This window comes from Myxocyprinus asiaticus, chromosome 16 (assembly GCF_019703515.2).
Source record: "Myxocyprinus asiaticus isolate MX2 ecotype Aquarium Trade chromosome 16, UBuf_Myxa_2, whole genome shotgun sequence".
Taxonomy (NCBI): domain Eukaryota; kingdom Metazoa; phylum Chordata; class Actinopteri; order Cypriniformes; family Catostomidae; genus Myxocyprinus; species Myxocyprinus asiaticus.
In genome coordinates, this window is record NC_059359.1 from 31,908,103 (window position 1) to 31,927,787 (window position 19,685).

Here is a 19,685-nt window from a genome sequence, read left to right on the forward strand (position 1 = left end):
AAACATGTTTAACACACTCACAGTGATGACTCTTCCAATGGTATAATTCTCTGGTTCATCCACTGACAGTTTTGTCCCATACCAAAATGCCAGTGCATAAGTGCCAAATATAATAAACTGTGTCAGCCCCATGGACACATTTGTAGTAATGGCTTTCTTTACCCCAAAGTTCTTCGCTTCTATCAAGTTTTTCTCATACCTAGAATACAGAAATGCGTCTGTCACAGAAACCCTGTACACAATCAACACAGTTTGGTTGCATTTTCATCATTCAGAAGAATGCCACATCTCATCATGCCATTTTAAGCGACTGACCAACTTATTTTGTGAATTTATGGTGATGAGTGAAATGTACAGAATATGCTCACTTTTCCACTGCTTTTTTTTGTCCATTAAATGCCACAACTGTCCTGATGGCGACCAGAATCTCTTCGGCTACAGCTCCTGCTTTAGCATATGCCGACAGCTCCTTACTGGTCAGACTGGCAAGAATCTGTGCATGACAGAAAAGCAACAACAACAAAAACATCTTTAGGTTCCAATATTCTGATACAAAATTAGCTTCATCTGAGATTCATCAGCCATTCCTAAACAGTAGGGTACTATGGGGCTAAAGGTACACTATCAGGAAAAAAAAAAAATAATAATTCTGGTCACAAAATGTATCAAGATTGAAAAAAATGTATTTCTTTTTATTGAATATTGATGGAGCAACATCATTTGTGTGAAAATAAATAAGAATGGATGGTTGTTTTGATTCAAATTCAGTAAAAAAAAATAAAATAAAAAAAAGTGGTTAGACAGCCTTTTATTCCACAACTGGGGTAAAAGGCACACACTTGGGGTAAAAGGCCCCTAGCGTGGTTATAGTGATATCATGTAGATAGGGGCAAAAGTTATAGAATGGTCAACTAATGCAAGTAATTTTGAGACAGCAAGATGTTTTTATGAGTAACAAATTAACAAATTCAGAAGGGTACACAATTTCCTGTTAATTTAAAACACATTTGGCATTTTATAACATTTCAATAAACAAATTAATCTCCATTGTGATTGGATCAGTCAATGTGAGCACACTTTGAACATTTTTCAGAACAAATGTATTCCTCCCACTTAAAAAAAACAAAAGTGTTTTATAGGGGCCTTTTGTCCATGCAACAACTTTTTACCCCAAATATTATCCTTTCACTTATTGTATAGTTTTGATTTTGAACTTTTGATTTAATGATCTTGAACAAAACTGAAAATGATAACTAATTATTTTGTTTCAAAATAAATGTGTTAATTTCAGAGATTTTCATTAGCTACATAAATTTGCAACTTTTTAAAATATATTACAAATTAGATCAATTTGCCTCAAAATCAACCTTTAGACACAACACGCAAAGATCAAGGATCAGGACGTTTTTGCAGCGCATAGTGACAAACGGTGCTTTGGTAGTTTTTGTTGCCATTTAGTATTTTGGGAGAAAATAAAATCAAAGGAGCCTTTTACCTCATGGGGTCTTTAGCACCATTGTACCGTACTTAAAAGTAAACCTCATACATACTTTAGACCAAACAGCAGCCGATCCTGCCAGCAAAGGACTGACTGCAAGTATGACCAATGTCAGCTTCCAGCCGTAGATAAAACCAATGATGAAACCAGTAATAAATGTGCAGAAGAACTGGACAAACACACAGATCTTGTCCCCAAGGCCATCGTTGATTGTGTTTATATCACTGAGTTGGGAAAAAGGTGAGATTTGTATATTTTGAGTTTAAATATTAAACACCTGAAATGTATGGGCAGAACAGATTTGTGAACATAAACAGGTGAATTTTAAATATTGTTATATTTGAATTAAACAAATTAAAATAATAGCATGTATAAACAAAAATATATATTTTTTATGAATCCAAAACTAACTCAAATAAAATAAAAATCACCACAACTTTCAATTTCAGTTTTATATACACAGTATATTGTAAAATTTGAAACCTTTACATTAAATTGCATTAAGAATTAAAATGCCAGATAGTAATAACAACAGATGGCCCTGAGTAAACTAAAACTAAAGCTAGAAAACACTTAAAAACTAAATATAACCATTACAGAGTTAAAACTAATAAAAAAAAAAAAAAAAAAAAAAAAACTGAATGAAAGGACAAATTGAAAATAAAAAGTTGCACTTGACTTACTCTGTAAGTCTTATGTTCAGTTCTCCGATCGGATGCGTGTCAAACCATGACATCTGCTGGTGGAGGATGGCATGAAAGTACTTCTCCCGGATTCTCTTTGTTTGCTTTGCAGCAGTCAGAAGGAAAAGCATCACCTGGAACGTGCCCAGGAGCAAGACCGCAGCCCCGATCCCAACAAAGTAATAAGCATTTCTGCGTAAATACGGTACAATAAAGAATTTATCAACAGTGGAAGATTCTGACCATCAAAATGTTAAAGACATTTACAACTGACAACGGAGAAACTTCACTAAATTATTAATGGGTGGATTGTGTGAGTGACAATAAATGTGACACCAGAGGCTACTCACTTAGTCATTTTTTCTTCAATGCCTATTTCAGGAGAAGCAGCCAAACACTTTAAAGAGGAGGAGTTCAAAAAGGAGTTCAAGGTGAAGGTAAAGGTTGAGTTTCCTGTGAAATTGCCTGCAATTGGGAGAAGCATTTCCTGAAACCAGTAGTACCAGATCACCCACAAATAACAGAATTAGAAATAACAGCAAATAGCAAATATTTATTAAATAAAGTAAAGTGTACATTGCCATATAGTATCTATAAACTGCAGCAGTTTAGTATCTGTTAACAGTACTCTCTCTACAAGAAACTCCGAGCAGGTCTTGATGTCTCACTTGGCAACCACTTCAATTCATGCATGCTTAGTCATTTTCAGATGTTTGTTTACCATACAAAACTGTATTATTAAATTTACCTGTTATATTAAACTGCTGCCCACTTTGCACAAAGTTGTCAGTCATTTGTCCAAACACCACGCACATGAGAGGCAAAGCGATGCCATGAGCAGCTGAACACAGCAAGCCAATCAGCATAAGCAGCACCTCCCCACAGGTGGCATACCGAAACTGCAACCCAGAGTAAAACTTCAGGAAAAACACCTTGTGACACTTACCGGCTTACCAATACCATTGCAAGTTACATAACTGGCAACAAAAATTACAAATAAATTCTGTAAAGAAGGAGAGACATGTGCACTCTTACCAGTTGAAAAAATCCAACTGCTTTCACTGGCTCCTTTTTCTCTTTTGGCTTTTTTCTTTTTGAACAGAAAAAGGTACCGTAAGATTGAGAAAAACACAAAATGCACTACGTTTACAGACACTTTTCTTTTATCTTTTAATTTATTTATTATTCTATCAATGGATACTTGCATATTGCATTTATGAAATAAAGTACAAGTGGCTGTGCTATATAGTCACAGCCTGATGCAAAGCCCTTCAGCCGTGACTATGTGTATATTCACAATATGGCATGCTATGCCTCAAGTGCCTTATTGCTTTTAGAAAAGCAATAAGGCAAAATATGTTACCACATGATTAAAATCTTTAGGAAACAATGTTTAATCTTTGTAAGAATGCAGAAAATCTTATTTAAATCTAATTCAAATGTACATTTCCTTTCTGGGTAGATGTTTTCTCATCAAAAACAAACTAGGTAGTTAACATGAAATAATTTTGGAAAGCTGAAATGTCCTCCGGTGTGAAATACTATCCTTTATATAGGCCTAATGCTATTTTAACCTTGTGTGTGGAAGTTTTATTTTGGCTTCGCTATATGCAACACATAATTTAAATTCATTTCAACCAACTGATCTCAGTTCAGGACACTCTGGGCTGTCAGTAAAGGGTTAGACCACAGTAGAGTTTGTCTTTGGGAGAAATGCCAACAAAACCACATCTGGTAAGAAACCTAATTAAGTTTTTACTTTGAAACCTGTTTGAGTCAAAAGATTAGAGTCTCTAGTTTCATCCGATATGCCATTTATTTTTTTATTTATTTAATTTTTTACATTTAATAGGTTTATCGTGAAATGCCACGCTGCTAAACACAATGTACACTAATGTGTACTTTAGTGCATTTTTTTTTTCCTTAGAAATCTTATTTTTATTATGCATTATCACATTGAATCAATGGATTCATCCAAAAGCTGAAAAATTTTGCTTTCAGAGATTTTATATGGAGTTAAGGTGAAAATAAGGTGCATTTCGATGGAGTTAGGATGAAAATAAGGTGCATTTCGAACTGTTCTGAGATCAGTGCAGACAGACAGCACACTGGAGGTTAAGTCATTCTCTAAATATGCAGCAAGGGAGCATCCTATAATTTTCCTATACAGCTAAGTGCATTTACTCCTAAAATCTGACCAAAAGTTCAGTTTCAGTTGGCAGATGATGTTTGAACAATGTTTGGCAGACATGGGACAATAATCAGTACATAGATTCAGAATGTATAATGTATAATTTTATTTTAACATGGTTGGCAGTGATTGGATGATGCTGGCCATTACTTTGAATCAGAATTAATTATGTTAATTTCTGATGTAATGTCTGTAACATCTCAAAAACATGAATAACCAACACTCCTGGAAACATAATAAACAATTTGATTGAAAAAATCTGATTTTCTATAGCTTGGTATTATTTAAAATTTCACAACTTAGTCCTGCTGTCCACATATGTTGCCATCAATGTTTAGGAAAACTACTTGCTGTAGCTACAAATCAAAAAATAGAAATGGAAAATAGTCACGCTTGGGTCTCAGGAGGTTAAACAGCATTTTGCTAATTCTTTTAACATTAGTATAAATGTTGTTTGGAAATTAATGTGTCACATTGCAGGACCATTGTACAGTAAATAAAACAGTGAAGGCAAAAAAAAAAAAAAAGGAAATAAACATTAAAAATTAATCCACATTAAAAATGATCCACAGAAATGTTGTACGTCAATTTAGCCAATTATAAAAGAAGCTGCTTTTCAGTTTAAGATTAGTATGGTATTATGCAATTCAGAATTTAGCCAAAATCACATGTACCTGAACAGGCCTTTGCCCTTTGGTTTTGCAGTGGACTCCTCCTTTGGTGGCTCCTCTGGTTTGTCTTCTTGAGGTTTCTCATCCTGGGTGTAAGCCAGGTTGACCAAGCCCTCAGGAATCACCTCTGAGGAAAAGGGTTTTACATTTACTTAATGAACAGGTGTGGTCTACATGTGTAAGTCTAAGGTGTCTTTGGCACCACAGTTTTTGAATAATTCATTTGAAACAAAGTTCCAGCCTTTTACACTTTAGACAAGCAATGTAGATATATTATATGTACAACTTTTATTTAAAAACAAAATAAACATGGAGGACACACCATGTGAGTAAGGTGGAGGGTCTGTCGATTGAAAACTTGGCTCTTCTTTCATTGTGATAGCATGTGTTGCTAGATGGAGAGAATAGTCACTGTCAGTACTGCTGCTTCAAAATGTGATCAACTGTGAGTTATTACAATAAGTTTTGTTATGATTGTTTTTCCATTAAACATGGAGAGGGGGTGCAAAAACAACATGAAAAACTAAAAAAGTATTGGAATGTAAAACAGATTTATGGCACTGCTGTATTTATATTTTCTGGAGCTGTTGTGTATATATATATATATATATATAGGGTTGGGGAGTAACGGAATACATGTAACGGGATTACATATTTAAAATACAAAATATAAGTAACTGTATTCCACTACAGTTACAATTTAAATCATTGGTATTTAGAATACAGTTACATTCAAAAAGTATTTTGATTACTGAAGAGATTACTTTGCATTTTATTGTCATTTGTTTCATTGAATATTTAGTCCTTTCAGATGGAAAACATTTATACATATAAATGATGCGCTCCAAAGTGCATTTCGACAGCAGTGAAACACTTTCTTATGATGTGTTACATTCATACGAGCAGACAGAGAAGTAAGTTTGAAGTAAGTTTGGAGCAGAAGAAATAGAAATAAACCTTGTGTAAATTGTCAGCTTTATGCTAAGATAAAATGCTATTTCTAGACATTTTACATGCACATGTTACCAGGCACGATCATATTTTTTGTTACAAGAAAATTCACGTTGGATCATAATTTCTTTTTTTCTAGTAAGACCTTTCATATTAGGGCAAAAATCGTATTCTTGATAATCATTTTTGTATTGTTTTCCTGTAAAAATATATACAAATCTTTAAAACAAGATCAGTTAGATTAATCTTATTTTAGAAGCAACACTGCATAAGATATTTAGGTTTTTCAGAGAATGTATTTTTAACGTGTATTTTGTCTTACTGTACTGGATGAGTTTTTATAGTCACAACAAGTGAAAAAAATCTACCAGTGCTGAAGAAGTAATCCAAAGTATTTAGAATACGTTACTGACCTTGAGTAATCTAACGGAATACATTACAAATGACATTTTACAGCATGTATTCTGTAATCTGTAGTGGATTACATTTCAAAAGTAACCCTCCCAACCTTGTGTGATGTATATATATATATATATATATATATATATATATATATATATATATATATATATATATATATAGTGTCACAATGTCTGAGCATATTGATTCATTGCATAAGCCCAAATATTTAGGCTACCATTAAATTACACTGGCACTTATCTCTGGGTTAAATCTAATTCATCATGCCTGGATGTTACATAACCAGTTACAAAATCAACGGAAGTGTTTTATAATTACAGTTTGCGTCACGTGGATTTGACACTCAGCAAATTCATCTGACATGCATCCTACAAAAACAGAAAAATAGAACTACAAAAAAGAGGGGTCACTTTTAATTACATATTAACTCTAGCTGTCACTGATCTTCACATTTTATACACAATCAAACAATATTTTCGACAATTTTTAAGATTTACGCGTTTCATGTTTATATTAAATTGAATTAACAATTTAATTGAGTAATGTTTAACAAAATTAAATTAATAAAACTTACAATATTTCGTTTTAAAATGGTATTTTATTAAAGATTACTAAATTCAATTTGATGGAATTTTGTTATGAAACTGAATTGCGTAAATGTTACAATTATTTTTTGAGTGTAGCTCGGAAATACACTACGGCTATATTTTACGCAAACAAACCGTTAATAAACATATGAAAAATAAATTATTTTCTGAAAACCACTCACCCCATGTGCTGATCACAGAAGATCTAAGCAGACAAACAATGTAAAGATTCTGCCTCTGTAAGATGATGCTTTATAGTGCATTGTGACACCTGGATACACCTCCACGTGCACTGTGTCAAGAGTCAATGCTTTACAAAAATGTGGGCGAACCTAGAAGGGAAAAAAACTGTGACTTTTGCCCGCAGCCTCGTTTTAAATGTGGCGCTACTCTGTATAAGGTCTATTACCAATTTACAGTATTGGTGGCTATTAGGCTAAATGAAAAGAACCCGTCATTTGTTCACACCATTCTACTTTCCATTAACAAACTTTGCAAGAATAGCTTTTTGAATAACTGCCTATAAGACAATATCAACAAGCATCTCTTTTAAGAGCTGTTTTGTGGAGCTATGTTGCACTCTAACACATATTAAAAAAGACCAATAGGGGCATACCAGAAAAGGCTATATCTTGATTGGTGTATATTTTGACACCACCTGCAAACCAGTCTTTATGTATTTATGTAACAATGGTTTCATAAATGAACTCTGTTGCACCAGTGAACTTTCACACATGATCTGAGAAATAACTGTCATATTTGTCTCCTCTGTTGGCAGTCTTGCCAGTAAATCAGCAGGTTTGGTGATCTTTTAAGGATTTCATTAGCAGTGAGCCTGCATTAGAAGGAACCCTCTGGGCAAATTCCACCCTTTTAAATAATTGTGACACCTGTACAGCCAGGTTCCTTTGTAAGTAAAGGAGTGATTTGTAATAAGATAACCATAAATAAGTCTTGATTATAAATGAGAATTTTATAATATCTACTGTATGGTTGTACATGAAGACTGACAATGGCCATTGAGGAGTAGGTTTTATTTATGTCCTCTGTACTTGATATTATCAACAGAAAATGCTATTTTTGTGTTCTGTTTTTGTTTCCAGGTGGCAGTGTAAAGCATCAAAAAAGTAACAGCACATTTCAGCTCTTATGATCTGTCCGTTGCCATCACTGCAGATGCTGATATAATGTGAGCCTTACAACACAGAGCTCTTAAGACAATTATTTTTCAACATCGCATGCACAATTACACCTTTGCCCAATTCAAGATTATAATAATATCTTGTCTTGATCTGCTATTTAAGTGCTACTGTTCAAGAAATTAAAAAAAAATGTCTTTCTTAGGACATTCTTTCTTAGGACATTCCTGCACATCTGATCACATGTAGCTCTAGGTGATGGTGGTATGAACTCTGTCACCAGTGGTGTGACAACATTATCAATGTAGATCTTGAGATTTAAAGATCTTTAACTGAAAGGAAATGAATTTGCAGTTATTGTTAGGTTGTTGTATAACTCTTAAGTTCTGTCTTATATATAAATTATTGAGTATAAATGTCATACACTCTTTCAAAATGTTTTTAAATATATGATATATTAACAAGAATTCAGTATTTTCCCCAGGCAGTATTCCTCAGAATATGCAAATACTGTAATATGAAACATAGTTTCTGTCTTTAAAAATCATCAGGGCTACAAATAGAAAAGGCTTATACTTCTCATGACAAAACATCATGCAAGTTTCATGTTCATTTTTATTTTTTTCAGATACATTAGTCTTGTAAAATAAAAATAGTATCTACCTCTTTATTGACAATGTACTTACCTGTTTGAAAAACTAATCACATGACGAGCACAAATTGATACTTTATATCTGAACAAATTATGCGAGACGTTCAATAATTCAGTGTTGTCAGTTTGGCTTTATATAATCAGAACATGTTGTGATTGTTTTAATGAATTCTACTGTATGTAAGAAAGAGCTGAGATACCTGACATGAGCCACTAGAGGGCAGTCACTGAAAATGAATTTGTGTTTAATGCATTGGTGAGTTACACATTTCATATTATTTCATAAAAGTATCATTTAATTTGGTTGATGACACGGTCTTCAGTGTTTGTCGGAATTCTAAAATAAGAACTTAAGCAAAACAGACATTTAAAATGTATGACTACTCTGTGTAGAGTTTGTTTGAGAAACTGTAATAACATGATGTTTGAGCACTCAGACTCTCCTCAGCAGCACATACTTTCCTAAAAAACAAATAATTTTTTGTTTGTTTTTCCAAGTCAAAGGTCAAACCCTACTGCACGTCCAACACACAGTAGTCACTATCTTTCAGTCACTGTGATGAAGATGCATATAGCTGGAACAAATGTGTAGGCCTACTCTTCAAAAGCATTAATGAGGCCATTTGAAAGACTAGCTGTCTCAATTAAAAAATGACCTATTAATGACCCTGAAATGTGAAATGAATCTTAAATTCAAAAGCACATTTTTTGATTAACATGTCTAAACTAAGGTTTGAAGATCACTGGACAGGTTCCAAACCTTTGTATTGGTGGAATTAACATTCTGGAGAAGAAATGTAGTACTCTTGACACCTGAAAGTGTATCTCACAAGTTTTATTATTATTATTTTTTTTTCAAAAGCACTTGTGAAATTGAAATAAATTTTCAATATGCCTTTTACAAATATGATATGGTCCAATATTAATACAGTTTTACTATCCCTGTGATGCTTTTCTTTAAAATATTTACTCACTGCAATGTTATTTTCGCAGTCTTGAATTATAACCTTTATACATTTATTTGCACCTTTAATTACTCAAAAGAACTCTGGGATCCATATATCTATGTTAATATTTCATGTATTTTGTAAACTAACATGACACTATGATTCTATTTTTAGACTGTAACACTGTTTCCCCATATAATGACACTATAAAATACTCTTCTTCGAAAATTTCACATACAAGATCATTTCTATTCAAACCTGTTTTAAGTTGTTTTGTGTGTGTGTGTATATATATATATATATATATATATATATATATATATATATATATATATATATATATATATGCTTTAGTGAGTTCCTTTATCAGTAATAAAAAATCCATGAAAACATCTATTTTGTTAGAAAAAGTTATTTGTTTAATTATTTTATCGTGTATCTATAAAGAAAGAAAATATATATTTGCTTTACCTTAGAAGAAAAATATGTGTAACTTTTACATGTTTGTTGTTACATTAAAAAAAGGTTTGAAGATCAAAAGTGAAATTCTTTGAAAGTGAATAAAATGTCTTTCGTGTGAAAAGGTAATTGTTATGATATCACAAAAACAGATGGCTATAAACAAATATTGTCTTGTGAATTTGCATACCGAAACCACTTTTGCCCCTGCAGTTTCAGGTGTTGCGACGCTATGTGCATACATGTAGAGGAGGTTTGTGGGTGGTGCAGTCAAATGAAAACATGAGGAGGACGTTCAACACAACTGTTTGACTGTTTGGAACTGCGTATCCCAGTATGCACTTCTCCACTATTCGAGCACATACAGGCGCACAGAAGTGTAAGGTGTACAGTTGGTGACACTCCCCGACGATTAAAAAAAGTTCGCGTGAAGATTGAGTTGGAAACTACCATGTTTCAGGTAAGTAAGAATGTATATTTTTCAAGCCTAAAAGTTAGCGTGGATAAGTGGAAAAAAATCAGCTTGACTACGCCAAATCTTTTCACTTGTTTTCATTTGTTTAAAAAAATATTTAAATAGACTGTGTAGGCAAGCTGGGAAAGAACGTGCCGTGTGCGTCGTTTGCGCGTTTTAATCATTTTGGTGTAAATTATTGCATGTATTAATGTATTTTTATTTACAAAACGCATTGTTGCCTGCGCAGACGCTTAATAGAATAGAACGTTTATGTTTTCTTATGTGTGATGACGTCCGCGTGCGGTAAAGGACAAACAGGTGTATTGTGACGTCGCTGATGCAGGGCGTGCTAGAGCGTGTTGATTTGAATAGAGTATTTTGCCACTGATAGAAATCTTTGTTTTGAGACACCAGTATTCAGACAAGACAGACCTGTTTCCATGCACTGCCACTGCACATCGCGGATTTAATGAGTCATTCACGCACAGAGAGAATATTGGACAGTGATTCTCATAAAACAACTATGATTTAAAACAACAGTTGAAGTTTCACTGATTAACTCAATACACCTCTTTATGTCTCGGTTATGTCTAAAGTTTATAGCCTACATTCATTGATGTAAATAAATGTATATTGTTGAATGTTTATTGTTTGAGTAAACAATGCTGCATTTATCAAATGCATATTTAAGAGGAAATAAATGGTTTGTCATTATGTTCAAGGAAGTGAGCTTTAATTGATTTATATGACAGTGATATAGTAGAAAATCAATACCTACAACCAGCTACACTCATTATATTTATGACTCATGTTAATGTGTTCTTTTATTTTCAATAGCTTTGACGTTAGAGACAGACTATTGTCATTTATTATTGGATGTAAAAGATGGCAGCCATGGTAAAGTCAGACAATCGTGCAGGGATTCTGCTTCGAAGTAGATCTGAGGGAACGCTGATAGATCTAGATGAGAATGTGACCATCAACAACAACAACTTTCATGGTAATTATGTTGAAAGAACTCTCTCTCTCTCTCTACCATTTTATCCAATTGAAGTAACTAGGTGTTGCATTCATACAGTATATTTTTATTGTGAAGAAATTTATTAAAATGTTATTGAAAATGCTTCACAAACATGTGAGTGATACTATGCATTACTACACAAACTGATCTGTCGCAAAGTCAACAAGTTTAATTATAGAATTTTGTACCTTTATGCAGTTCTTGGATGCCCTGTGTCATTTGAAACCTTCTCTTTTCTTAGGGAGCTATGCTCATCAGATTGGAATTGGAAAAACCTCTGAGTGGCCTGATCTACCAAAAGAGAATGAACATCCCAAAAAAATGACTAACCCCTTCTGGAATCAGCTGGGCCAATCAAATCCATTCTTAAATGATATCGTCCACACGAGCACCTATGATTCTGGTGTGTCCATACTGAAAGAGGATCCCTTATCACTGTTCGATAATAATAACGAAGACTCTGTCAGCACATCTTCAGATGAAGCAAACTATGCCCATCTTTTAGCGCCCAGACAAAGCAATCTAAATCGATCTGGGAGGTGGAGAAGTGCCTCGGATATACTTGACAGTCTTGAGAAAAAGGAAAACAAGAGGGAGAAGAGACTGAACTCTCAAGGACCTTTCCTGAATCCTGATTTCGAGTGGTTGAAAAATGACAGAGAAGCTTACAAAATGGCTTGGCTGAGTCATAGACAGCTAACCAGGTCCTGCTTGGACCTGAGCCTAATGAAGCAAAGTCCTGGATGGGCTCAGACCCAGGCCACAGACATTCAAATTGTCTGCAAGATTGACCACAATGGAGGCTCTGTGCAGTTGCCAGACTCTGACATCACAGCTCATGTTCCTCAGGGACACGTCCCCCCAGGTGAGATCCAGGAAATTGCCCTCAAAATTCTCCTAAATCCTCCCACTGGAATAAACAACAACTACACCATGACTCTGAGCCCCCTTTTAGAGGTCAACCTCAGTAACCTCAATGTTTCAGGGGGCATTTCGCTGGAAATGAGAATGGCTGCTAAAGTTAAGAATGACCCCACGAGCCACGTTATGACGTCATTTGTGGGTCTGGTCTCGCAAAGGAAAGAGGGACCTTATCAGAAGTTAAAAGATTGTTACGTATACAACGATATGTTACAAATGAAGCTCCTAGATTTAAAACCTCACATGTATGTCATAACTGCTGCTGAGGCCACTGTTCTGGAGCCACCTGCAATGTCGGTATGGGATTACTTGGATCGCTATGTCACAGTGGCCGTCTATGGGCCCAAGCACATACACCCATCCCTTAAAGTGGTTCTGGTCATCTCGTGCCATAACAATATTCCTCCCAGGCTCCCATTCTCTGACATCCAGAGGGGTAACAGGAACCTGCCCCCTGTTGTTTTGGAACTTTGGGGAAAACATCAATTTAACCCACATGGTCTGAAAGATCTTCACATTGCTTCAAGTGTGTTGAACTCAAACTTTGAAGTGAAATCAATGGATCGTAATAAAGAGGTCAAACAGGAGCAGCTTAAAGCTGGCAGAGTGCTTCATCTTCCACTGGAGCTGGCGAAGGTGGGTGGAGGTGAGATGAGTCCATTCAAACTCAATATTGAGGTGAAAGACTCAAAGAGTCTTGCTTTGGGAGACTTTTGCTTTACCTCCCCTGACACTTCCCCTCTGAGGTCAGACAAACATGGCCACAGGCGGTCAGACCGGCAGAGAGAAGTGACTTGTTCAATGCCCATTCCCGAGGAATCCATCCCAGAAGTCCTTACCAAGAAATTTCAGGACAGGCCTGTGGATTTGCAGTGGTACGGGGTAGCACTGAAATCCATTCTCAGACAACCGAGAGTTGAATATCTTCTGGAATATTTTAAAGGTGATACAATTGCTTTGCTCTCCAAAGAAACTGTTAGATCTGTAGGTCAGCTGAAGGTCAAGGAGTGGTATATTGGTTTTCTTCGAGGAAGGATCGGCCTGGTTCACTGCAAGAACCTGAAGGTCATAACGAAGGATCAAGTTATCGACTTCACTGGAATTAAGCTCACCACGCAACTTCTCCTGGACAATATGGCAATTCCTTTTAAGAAACTCACATACATGTACTCGGCTATTCAGATGTTGGTCACGGATCATGTAAAATGCTGGAAAACCTTTGCTGAGGCTTTGGGTTACTCTGAGATCTCCATTGATGCTATCTCTAGGAGACATGCTGAAACAGAGGCAGAAAAAGTAGCTTGCGTTCTTGAAAAGCTGAAGGAAGACTGTCACGCAGAGAAGATTAAAAAAAAGTTCCAACATGAGCTTATTATTGTAATTATCTTTTTATTTTTATATATCTATATTTATACTTGATGTTAACAACAAATTTTAGTGGAGAAAAATGATTACTTTCATTATTTGTGTTCCCCACAGGGGCTGTTGAAGATGGATGCTCAAGGACTAGTAGCCCATATCATCCAGGACATAGTGATTCTGTCCACAGCAGTCGAGCTGGGAGTGCGATGGAGAGAACTAGCCGAGCGTCTTGGTAGACTCTCAAATGTTCAGATTGCTGCTTATGAGGCACCACACAGAGGGAAAAATGGAGAAGTTAGTACTCAGGTGAGCTAAAATGAGAGTTTTTACTATAATTCTGCACCTGTATTATTTAGTTTTTTTCTCTTATTATTTTGTTCAATATTTTGTTCTGTATTATTCAATTAAAGCAATAGTTCACCAAAAATGAAAGTTCTGTCATAATTCCCTCCCCTTTTTGTCAATCCAAACCGGCAAGACTTTCTTTCTTATGCCGAACACCAAAGGAGATGTTTTAATGAATATCACGGTCTGTCTTTTCAATAAAATGGCAGTGGATAGTTCCTGAAAGAGGATCCCTTATCTCCATTCGATAATAGTAATAATGACTCTGTCAGTACTTTCTCAGATGAAGCAAACTATGCCCATCATTTAGCACCCAGACAAAGCAATCTAAATCGATCTTGGAGGTGGAGAAGCACCTTGGTTATATAGTCCTGAGAAAAATGAAAACAAGGGGTACAAGACACTGAACTCTCAAGGACCATTCCTGAATCCTGATTTCAAGTCAGTGGATAGTGCCTCGCATGAACGCATAGTCTAGTCTTGCATAAACGTGTGCAACTGTGAGCAAGCTTCTCTAATAGCGCTCATGAACATGCAATGGACATTAAGATTTTTGCTGAAAAATGACTTCCATTTCGATTTTCTTAATTAGACTTGGACTATTATGTACGGATCACATGGACTACTTGTATGATACTTTTAGGTCATTTTTTTTAAGCTTTAATGTAAGGGACTATCCACCAGGGATTAAAAATTAAATATTTCGTGCTGAGCAGAAACTGTTTTTATTTATTTTTTTTTTTTTTTCCCGCTTCCGCAGCCTCCTTTCAAAATGGTAACCGGTTAGAAAGAAATAAAAGAATGGGTAATACCTTTATTTTTCAATTTACAGTGCTCTGTAGTAAGGTGGGTAATATAGAAGTTGCAGTGTTACCAGGTCTCGCAAGAGAAGCAAGCGACCTGATCTGGGAAAAAAAAGTTTCAATTTAAGTTTTTCCCATGTGTTGGAATTATAAGCATAGAAACAAGCATAGTATATGCTGTATTAGACTATATAAAATTACGTCTTTTCAATAAATTTATTTGGTGGAACGTTGGTGTACCCACAGAGTGCACATTCACAGACCACATTCTTCTGGAGCTAATAAAGTTCTGAATCAACTTTATACTGATGTACTGTAAGCCATATGAAACCGCCTATAATCACAAAGTTAGGCCTAAATAAAAAAAAATTAACTGGATGAAAATTTTTATTTTAATTACAGATCTGCTTCTCAGTCAAAATCCATCAGCATCAAATCTGTATTAATGCATCATCTCTAACAATAATTCAGTTAAGACTTGGAAACTACGTATAAATGTACTTTTTACCTAAAATATTTTTCCTTGTATCTTTATTAACCAAGCATGTACAGTTGAAGTCAGAAGTTTACATACACTTAGGTTGAAGTCATTAAAACTAATTTGTTAACTACACAGATTTCATATTAGCAAACTATAGTTTTGGCAAGTCGTTTAGGGCATCCACTTTGTGCATGACATGAGTAATTTTTCCAACAATTGTTTACGTACAATTAAATACAAACTGTGCCTTTAGCAGCTTGAATATTCCAGAAAATTATGTCAAGCCTTTAGGCAGTTAGCCAATTAGCTTCTGATAGGCTAATTGGAGGTGTACCTGTGGTTGTATTTTAAGGCCTACCTTCAAACTTGGTGCCTCTTTGCTTGACATCATGGGAAAATCAAAAGAAATCAGCCAAAACCTCAGAAAAAAAATTTGCTCCTTGGGAGCAATTACCAAACACCTGAAGGTACAACGTTGATCTGTACAAGCAATAGTGGGGGTGCTTTTTTGCAGGAGGGACTGGTGCACATCACAAAATAGATGGCATCATGAGGGAGGAAAATTATGTGGATATATTGAAGCAGCATCTCAAGACATCGGCCAGGAAGTTAAAGCTCAGTCACAAATGGGTCTTCCAAATGGAGAGTGACCCCAAGCATACCTCCAAAGTTGTGGCAAAATGGCTTAATGACAACAAAGGAATTGGAGTTGCCATCACAAAGCCCTGACCTCAATCCGATAGAAAATGTTTGGGCAGAAATGAAAAAGCATGTGAGAGCAAGGAGGCCTACAAACTTGACTCAGTTACACCAGTTCTGTCTGGAGGAATGGGACAGAATTCCAGCAACTTATTGTGAGAAGCTTGTGGAAGGCTACCTCAAACATTTGAACCAAGTTAAACAATTTAAAGGCAATGCTACCAAATGCTATGTGTATGTAAACTTCTGACCCACTGGGAATGTGATGAAAGAAATAAAAGCTGAAATAAATCATTCTTTCTACTTTTTTATGACATTTCACATTCTTAAAATAAAGTAGTGATCCTAACTGACCTGAGACAGGGAATGTTTTCTACAATTAAATGTCAGGAATTGTGAAAAACTGAGTTTAAATTTATTTGGCTTAGTTGTATGTAAACTTCTGACTTTAACTGTATATGTAATAATTATATATAAAAAAAGGTCTTCAGCATGTCAGGGAAGGCTATATTCATAACGTGCAGTTAGGCAAAGAAATGTTTGATGCAGCTATTTCCCTACTGAATCAAAACACATTCTTATCATGTTCAGCTTAAAAGAGAGAAGCCTCATTTTTAGTACCTACAATCCACTGCCGTTGAATTGAAAAGATGGACCATGATATGCATAAAAACGTTGTGTTATTGGTTTAGAGGGGTAAGTAAATTATGGCAAAATTTTCAGTTTTGGGTGAACTATTCTTTACAAATGTATTAACATAACCTCAAAAAAAATCTAACACATTCTGAGACACACTGTTTGTCATCTCAGCATTCCAACATTATCATTTTACATTGATTTCTTCTAGTCAATGTGGAAGCCTGCATATGACTTCTTGTATGCCTGGAGTAAGCGGTACGGGGATGGCTACAGGGATATGATCCAGGACCTTCACCTGGCCCTTGATAAGATGAAGAGCCCAGTGACCAAGCAGTGGAGACAGATCACTGGAGCTCTTATAACTGTCAACTGCATGGAGATTCTGAGGGCTGCCATTGTCCTCAGTGATTAGGGATGCCACTCTTTTTGTGCACCCACACTTCATATTGAGGTAAACCATGTTCATCTTGTTAGCTAGGTGTTATTTTTTTAATGTTATAACGTATGTACCCTTAATGACATTTGTTCTTTGAAAAGTACAGAATTTTTGTTACTGTGTACCTGTCTGTATTTTATATGTGTTGTATGTTAGCAGACTGCAGAGTTACAGCACTGTTTCATGTTGAATTTACTTTGACATTGTGAAAGAATTAAACTTTGGTAAAACTTTTGTCTGATTGCCAAATGCAAGTGCAAGGCTGTTGGAATTAGATTTGCACTGGCAGGACCTTAGATTTGTAATTAAGTCCCTTATGAAATACTAAAGATTTTAAGGGTTGTTTGAGGGGAAAAAAATAGCTGTTGGTACATATTTACTATAGAAGATTGTGATGGAAAAGAAATCTGAAAAACCTTTTCATCATTCCAGATGAACTGCCTCAAGGTTACCTACTTTGTTTTCTGTATTTTAGTTAAACACATTTGTTTCTGAATTATAGTGTCTGTCTGTACCTATATGTTTTTAATATTCAAAGTTATATGTGGAAAATCTGATACAAGTGTTAAATGTGTTTTGGTCCTTGCGGACAGTGATTCATTGTTATTCATTATTCGTCAGTTTATCAGTATGTTAATACAGTAGTTTCAGTATCACAGGTTATAACATTATACTAGGTTTTCAACTATAGTCATTTATGTTTGTTACCCTTAAGTATAGTGCTTGATACTGGCAAATTTTATATATCTTTTTTTTTATTTTGTGAGTTTTGCATCATGTGTACGAGATAAGTTGCCATTTTAAATATGCAAACTACAGTGTTTAAAAGTAAGAGTCCATGTATAATTGCAAACCTTTCCTGTCTTTATATTGCTGTATTTGTTTTCACATAACTTTTTTATGCTAATACAGTTGTAGACTTGTATGTAACACTGTTAAAATATAACCATTTATGTCATGAAGGAGCTCTATAATGAAGGTCAAAGATAATAATAATAAAAAATGTTATGTATTTTGACTAGGGCTGGTTCTTGGATGTGATCTTTGGGGGGGGGGTTTAGGCTGGGCAATGCTTGTCTCTTCATCAGACCGCAGTAGGGGGGCTCTCTTGATCATTTCGCCATCCATCTAGAACTGTAGAAGCACAAGGAAAATATAGGGGGGTAATTCCCCCCTTAGACCCGTCCATAATTTTGAGCTCAAAATTATTTGAGGAAATATTGGTTAAAAGATCTCATTTGATTCTGAGAAAAACACAAGGGACAGCATATCATAACCACACATGACATAATATCTTCATTGCATTCTGAGTAGTCCAGTGATGTGCAGCTCAGCCTCAAATCTGTCTCTCCCTTTCATTGATTAAAAAATGATGCCATTATTTAGACACCAATGGCATCTAGTGACCTCAATGTCACAGCCTCAATTGCAATATAGGAAGAGACTCATAATGGTCATTAGCCTTCAATCATGCCAGTTTCTCTTAACTATTTCAGTAGTAAGTACAGTCCATTGCTTATAGCGCTCTTGGTTTCTCAGTCACACATACATGCATAGCCTCTTCAAATTCCCAACCTACTCTTACATGCTAGCACACCAAAATGTCCTTCACCACTTTCTGACGTATCTCTTGACATCCTAATCTCCAGTGTGCTTATTTAACTTGTGTGTTTGCCTAAGCCTTATCCCACTAAGAGTTTCATTGTTCAGTGTTGCCCTCTTAAAAGTTCAGTTCAGCTAAGCCGTATTGAATGATATTTGAGGACTTTCACAGAGTCATGATTATGTACCATAAATAACAGTTTAACAAATCTAAGTTATGTATGTCGTAAGAATGAGCTGCCTGCAGAGTCAGGCTTTGAGAAATCAATTATTTGCATTTTCTGAATACTTTCTGATATCCATTTTTAATGTGCAGAATTAATTATATGTAAAACAGTGGTATGTTGAGATGTAAACATTGTGGCTCGCTGGCACTCTTAAAACATTGATCTGTTTGAGCATCCCGAACACTGAGTAAAACAAATGGCATGAGTTGGGGGTGGGATTATATGTTTGTTCAATTTATGGAAAACAGGAAATGTTTTGGAAACCTGTTTGAAAAAAGTTATCATCTTTGCAACTCCATTTGTTGATGCTAGTGGTGCAGAAATTACACACTTATCACATCTGTTAACATGGATACATGTACCTGTTTTCACTATTTTATTAGATCATGATACCAATTAAATGTACGATGTAAACAAAATGTAAAACAACTGTAAAATATATATAATGAGCATCCATTAATAATAGATTGGCAGCTAATGCTGCCAAAGACCGC

At 35.2% G+C, this 19,685-nt stretch overlaps 2 protein-coding genes across 14 annotated transcripts in view; one reads left to right on the forward strand and one right to left on the reverse strand.

Moving 5' to 3' along the window:
* abcb5 (ATP-binding cassette, sub-family B (MDR/TAP), member 5) overlaps positions 1 to 19,685 on the reverse strand; it is a 236,690-nt gene that overhangs the window by 80,353 nt on the left and 136,652 nt on the right. For 7 of the 13 annotated variants that reach the window (XM_051720454.1, XM_051720455.1, XM_051720449.1 and 4 more), the window contains exons 1-10: positions 7,184 to 7,296; positions 5,366 to 5,434; positions 5,047 to 5,170; positions 3,217 to 3,271; positions 2,930 to 3,080; positions 2,532 to 2,646; positions 2,182 to 2,373; positions 1,551 to 1,722; positions 369 to 493; positions 22 to 199 (exon numbers count right to left, since the gene is read on the reverse strand). In XM_051720454.1, the coding sequence (XP_051576414.1) occupies positions 22 to 199; positions 369 to 493; positions 1,551 to 1,722; positions 2,182 to 2,373; positions 2,532 to 2,646; positions 2,930 to 3,080; positions 3,217 to 3,271; positions 5,047 to 5,170; positions 5,366 to 5,417 (1,164 nt within the window). In that variant the 5' untranslated portion in view covers positions 5,418 to 5,434; positions 7,184 to 7,296. Of the gene's footprint in view, positions 1 to 21; positions 200 to 368; positions 494 to 1,550; positions 1,723 to 2,181; positions 2,374 to 2,531; positions 2,669 to 2,929; positions 3,081 to 3,216; positions 3,272 to 5,046; positions 5,171 to 5,365; positions 5,435 to 6,732; positions 6,750 to 7,183; positions 7,297 to 19,685 lie in introns of those variants that run through there. The other 6 variants (XM_051720447.1, XM_051720448.1, XM_051720444.1 and 3 more) reach the window with 6 other exon arrangements.
* LOC127453769 (metastasis-associated in colon cancer protein 1-like) lies at positions 10,574 to 18,380 on the forward strand. The gene is made up of 5 exons (XM_051720458.1): positions 10,574 to 10,658; positions 11,493 to 11,655; positions 11,918 to 13,974; positions 14,077 to 14,265; positions 17,135 to 18,380. Exons 2-5 carry the CDS (start codon positions 11,541 to 11,543, stop codon positions 17,336 to 17,338), a joined length of 2,565 nt encoding a protein of 854 aa, XP_051576418.1. The 5' UTR covers positions 10,574 to 10,658; positions 11,493 to 11,540; the 3' UTR covers positions 17,339 to 18,380.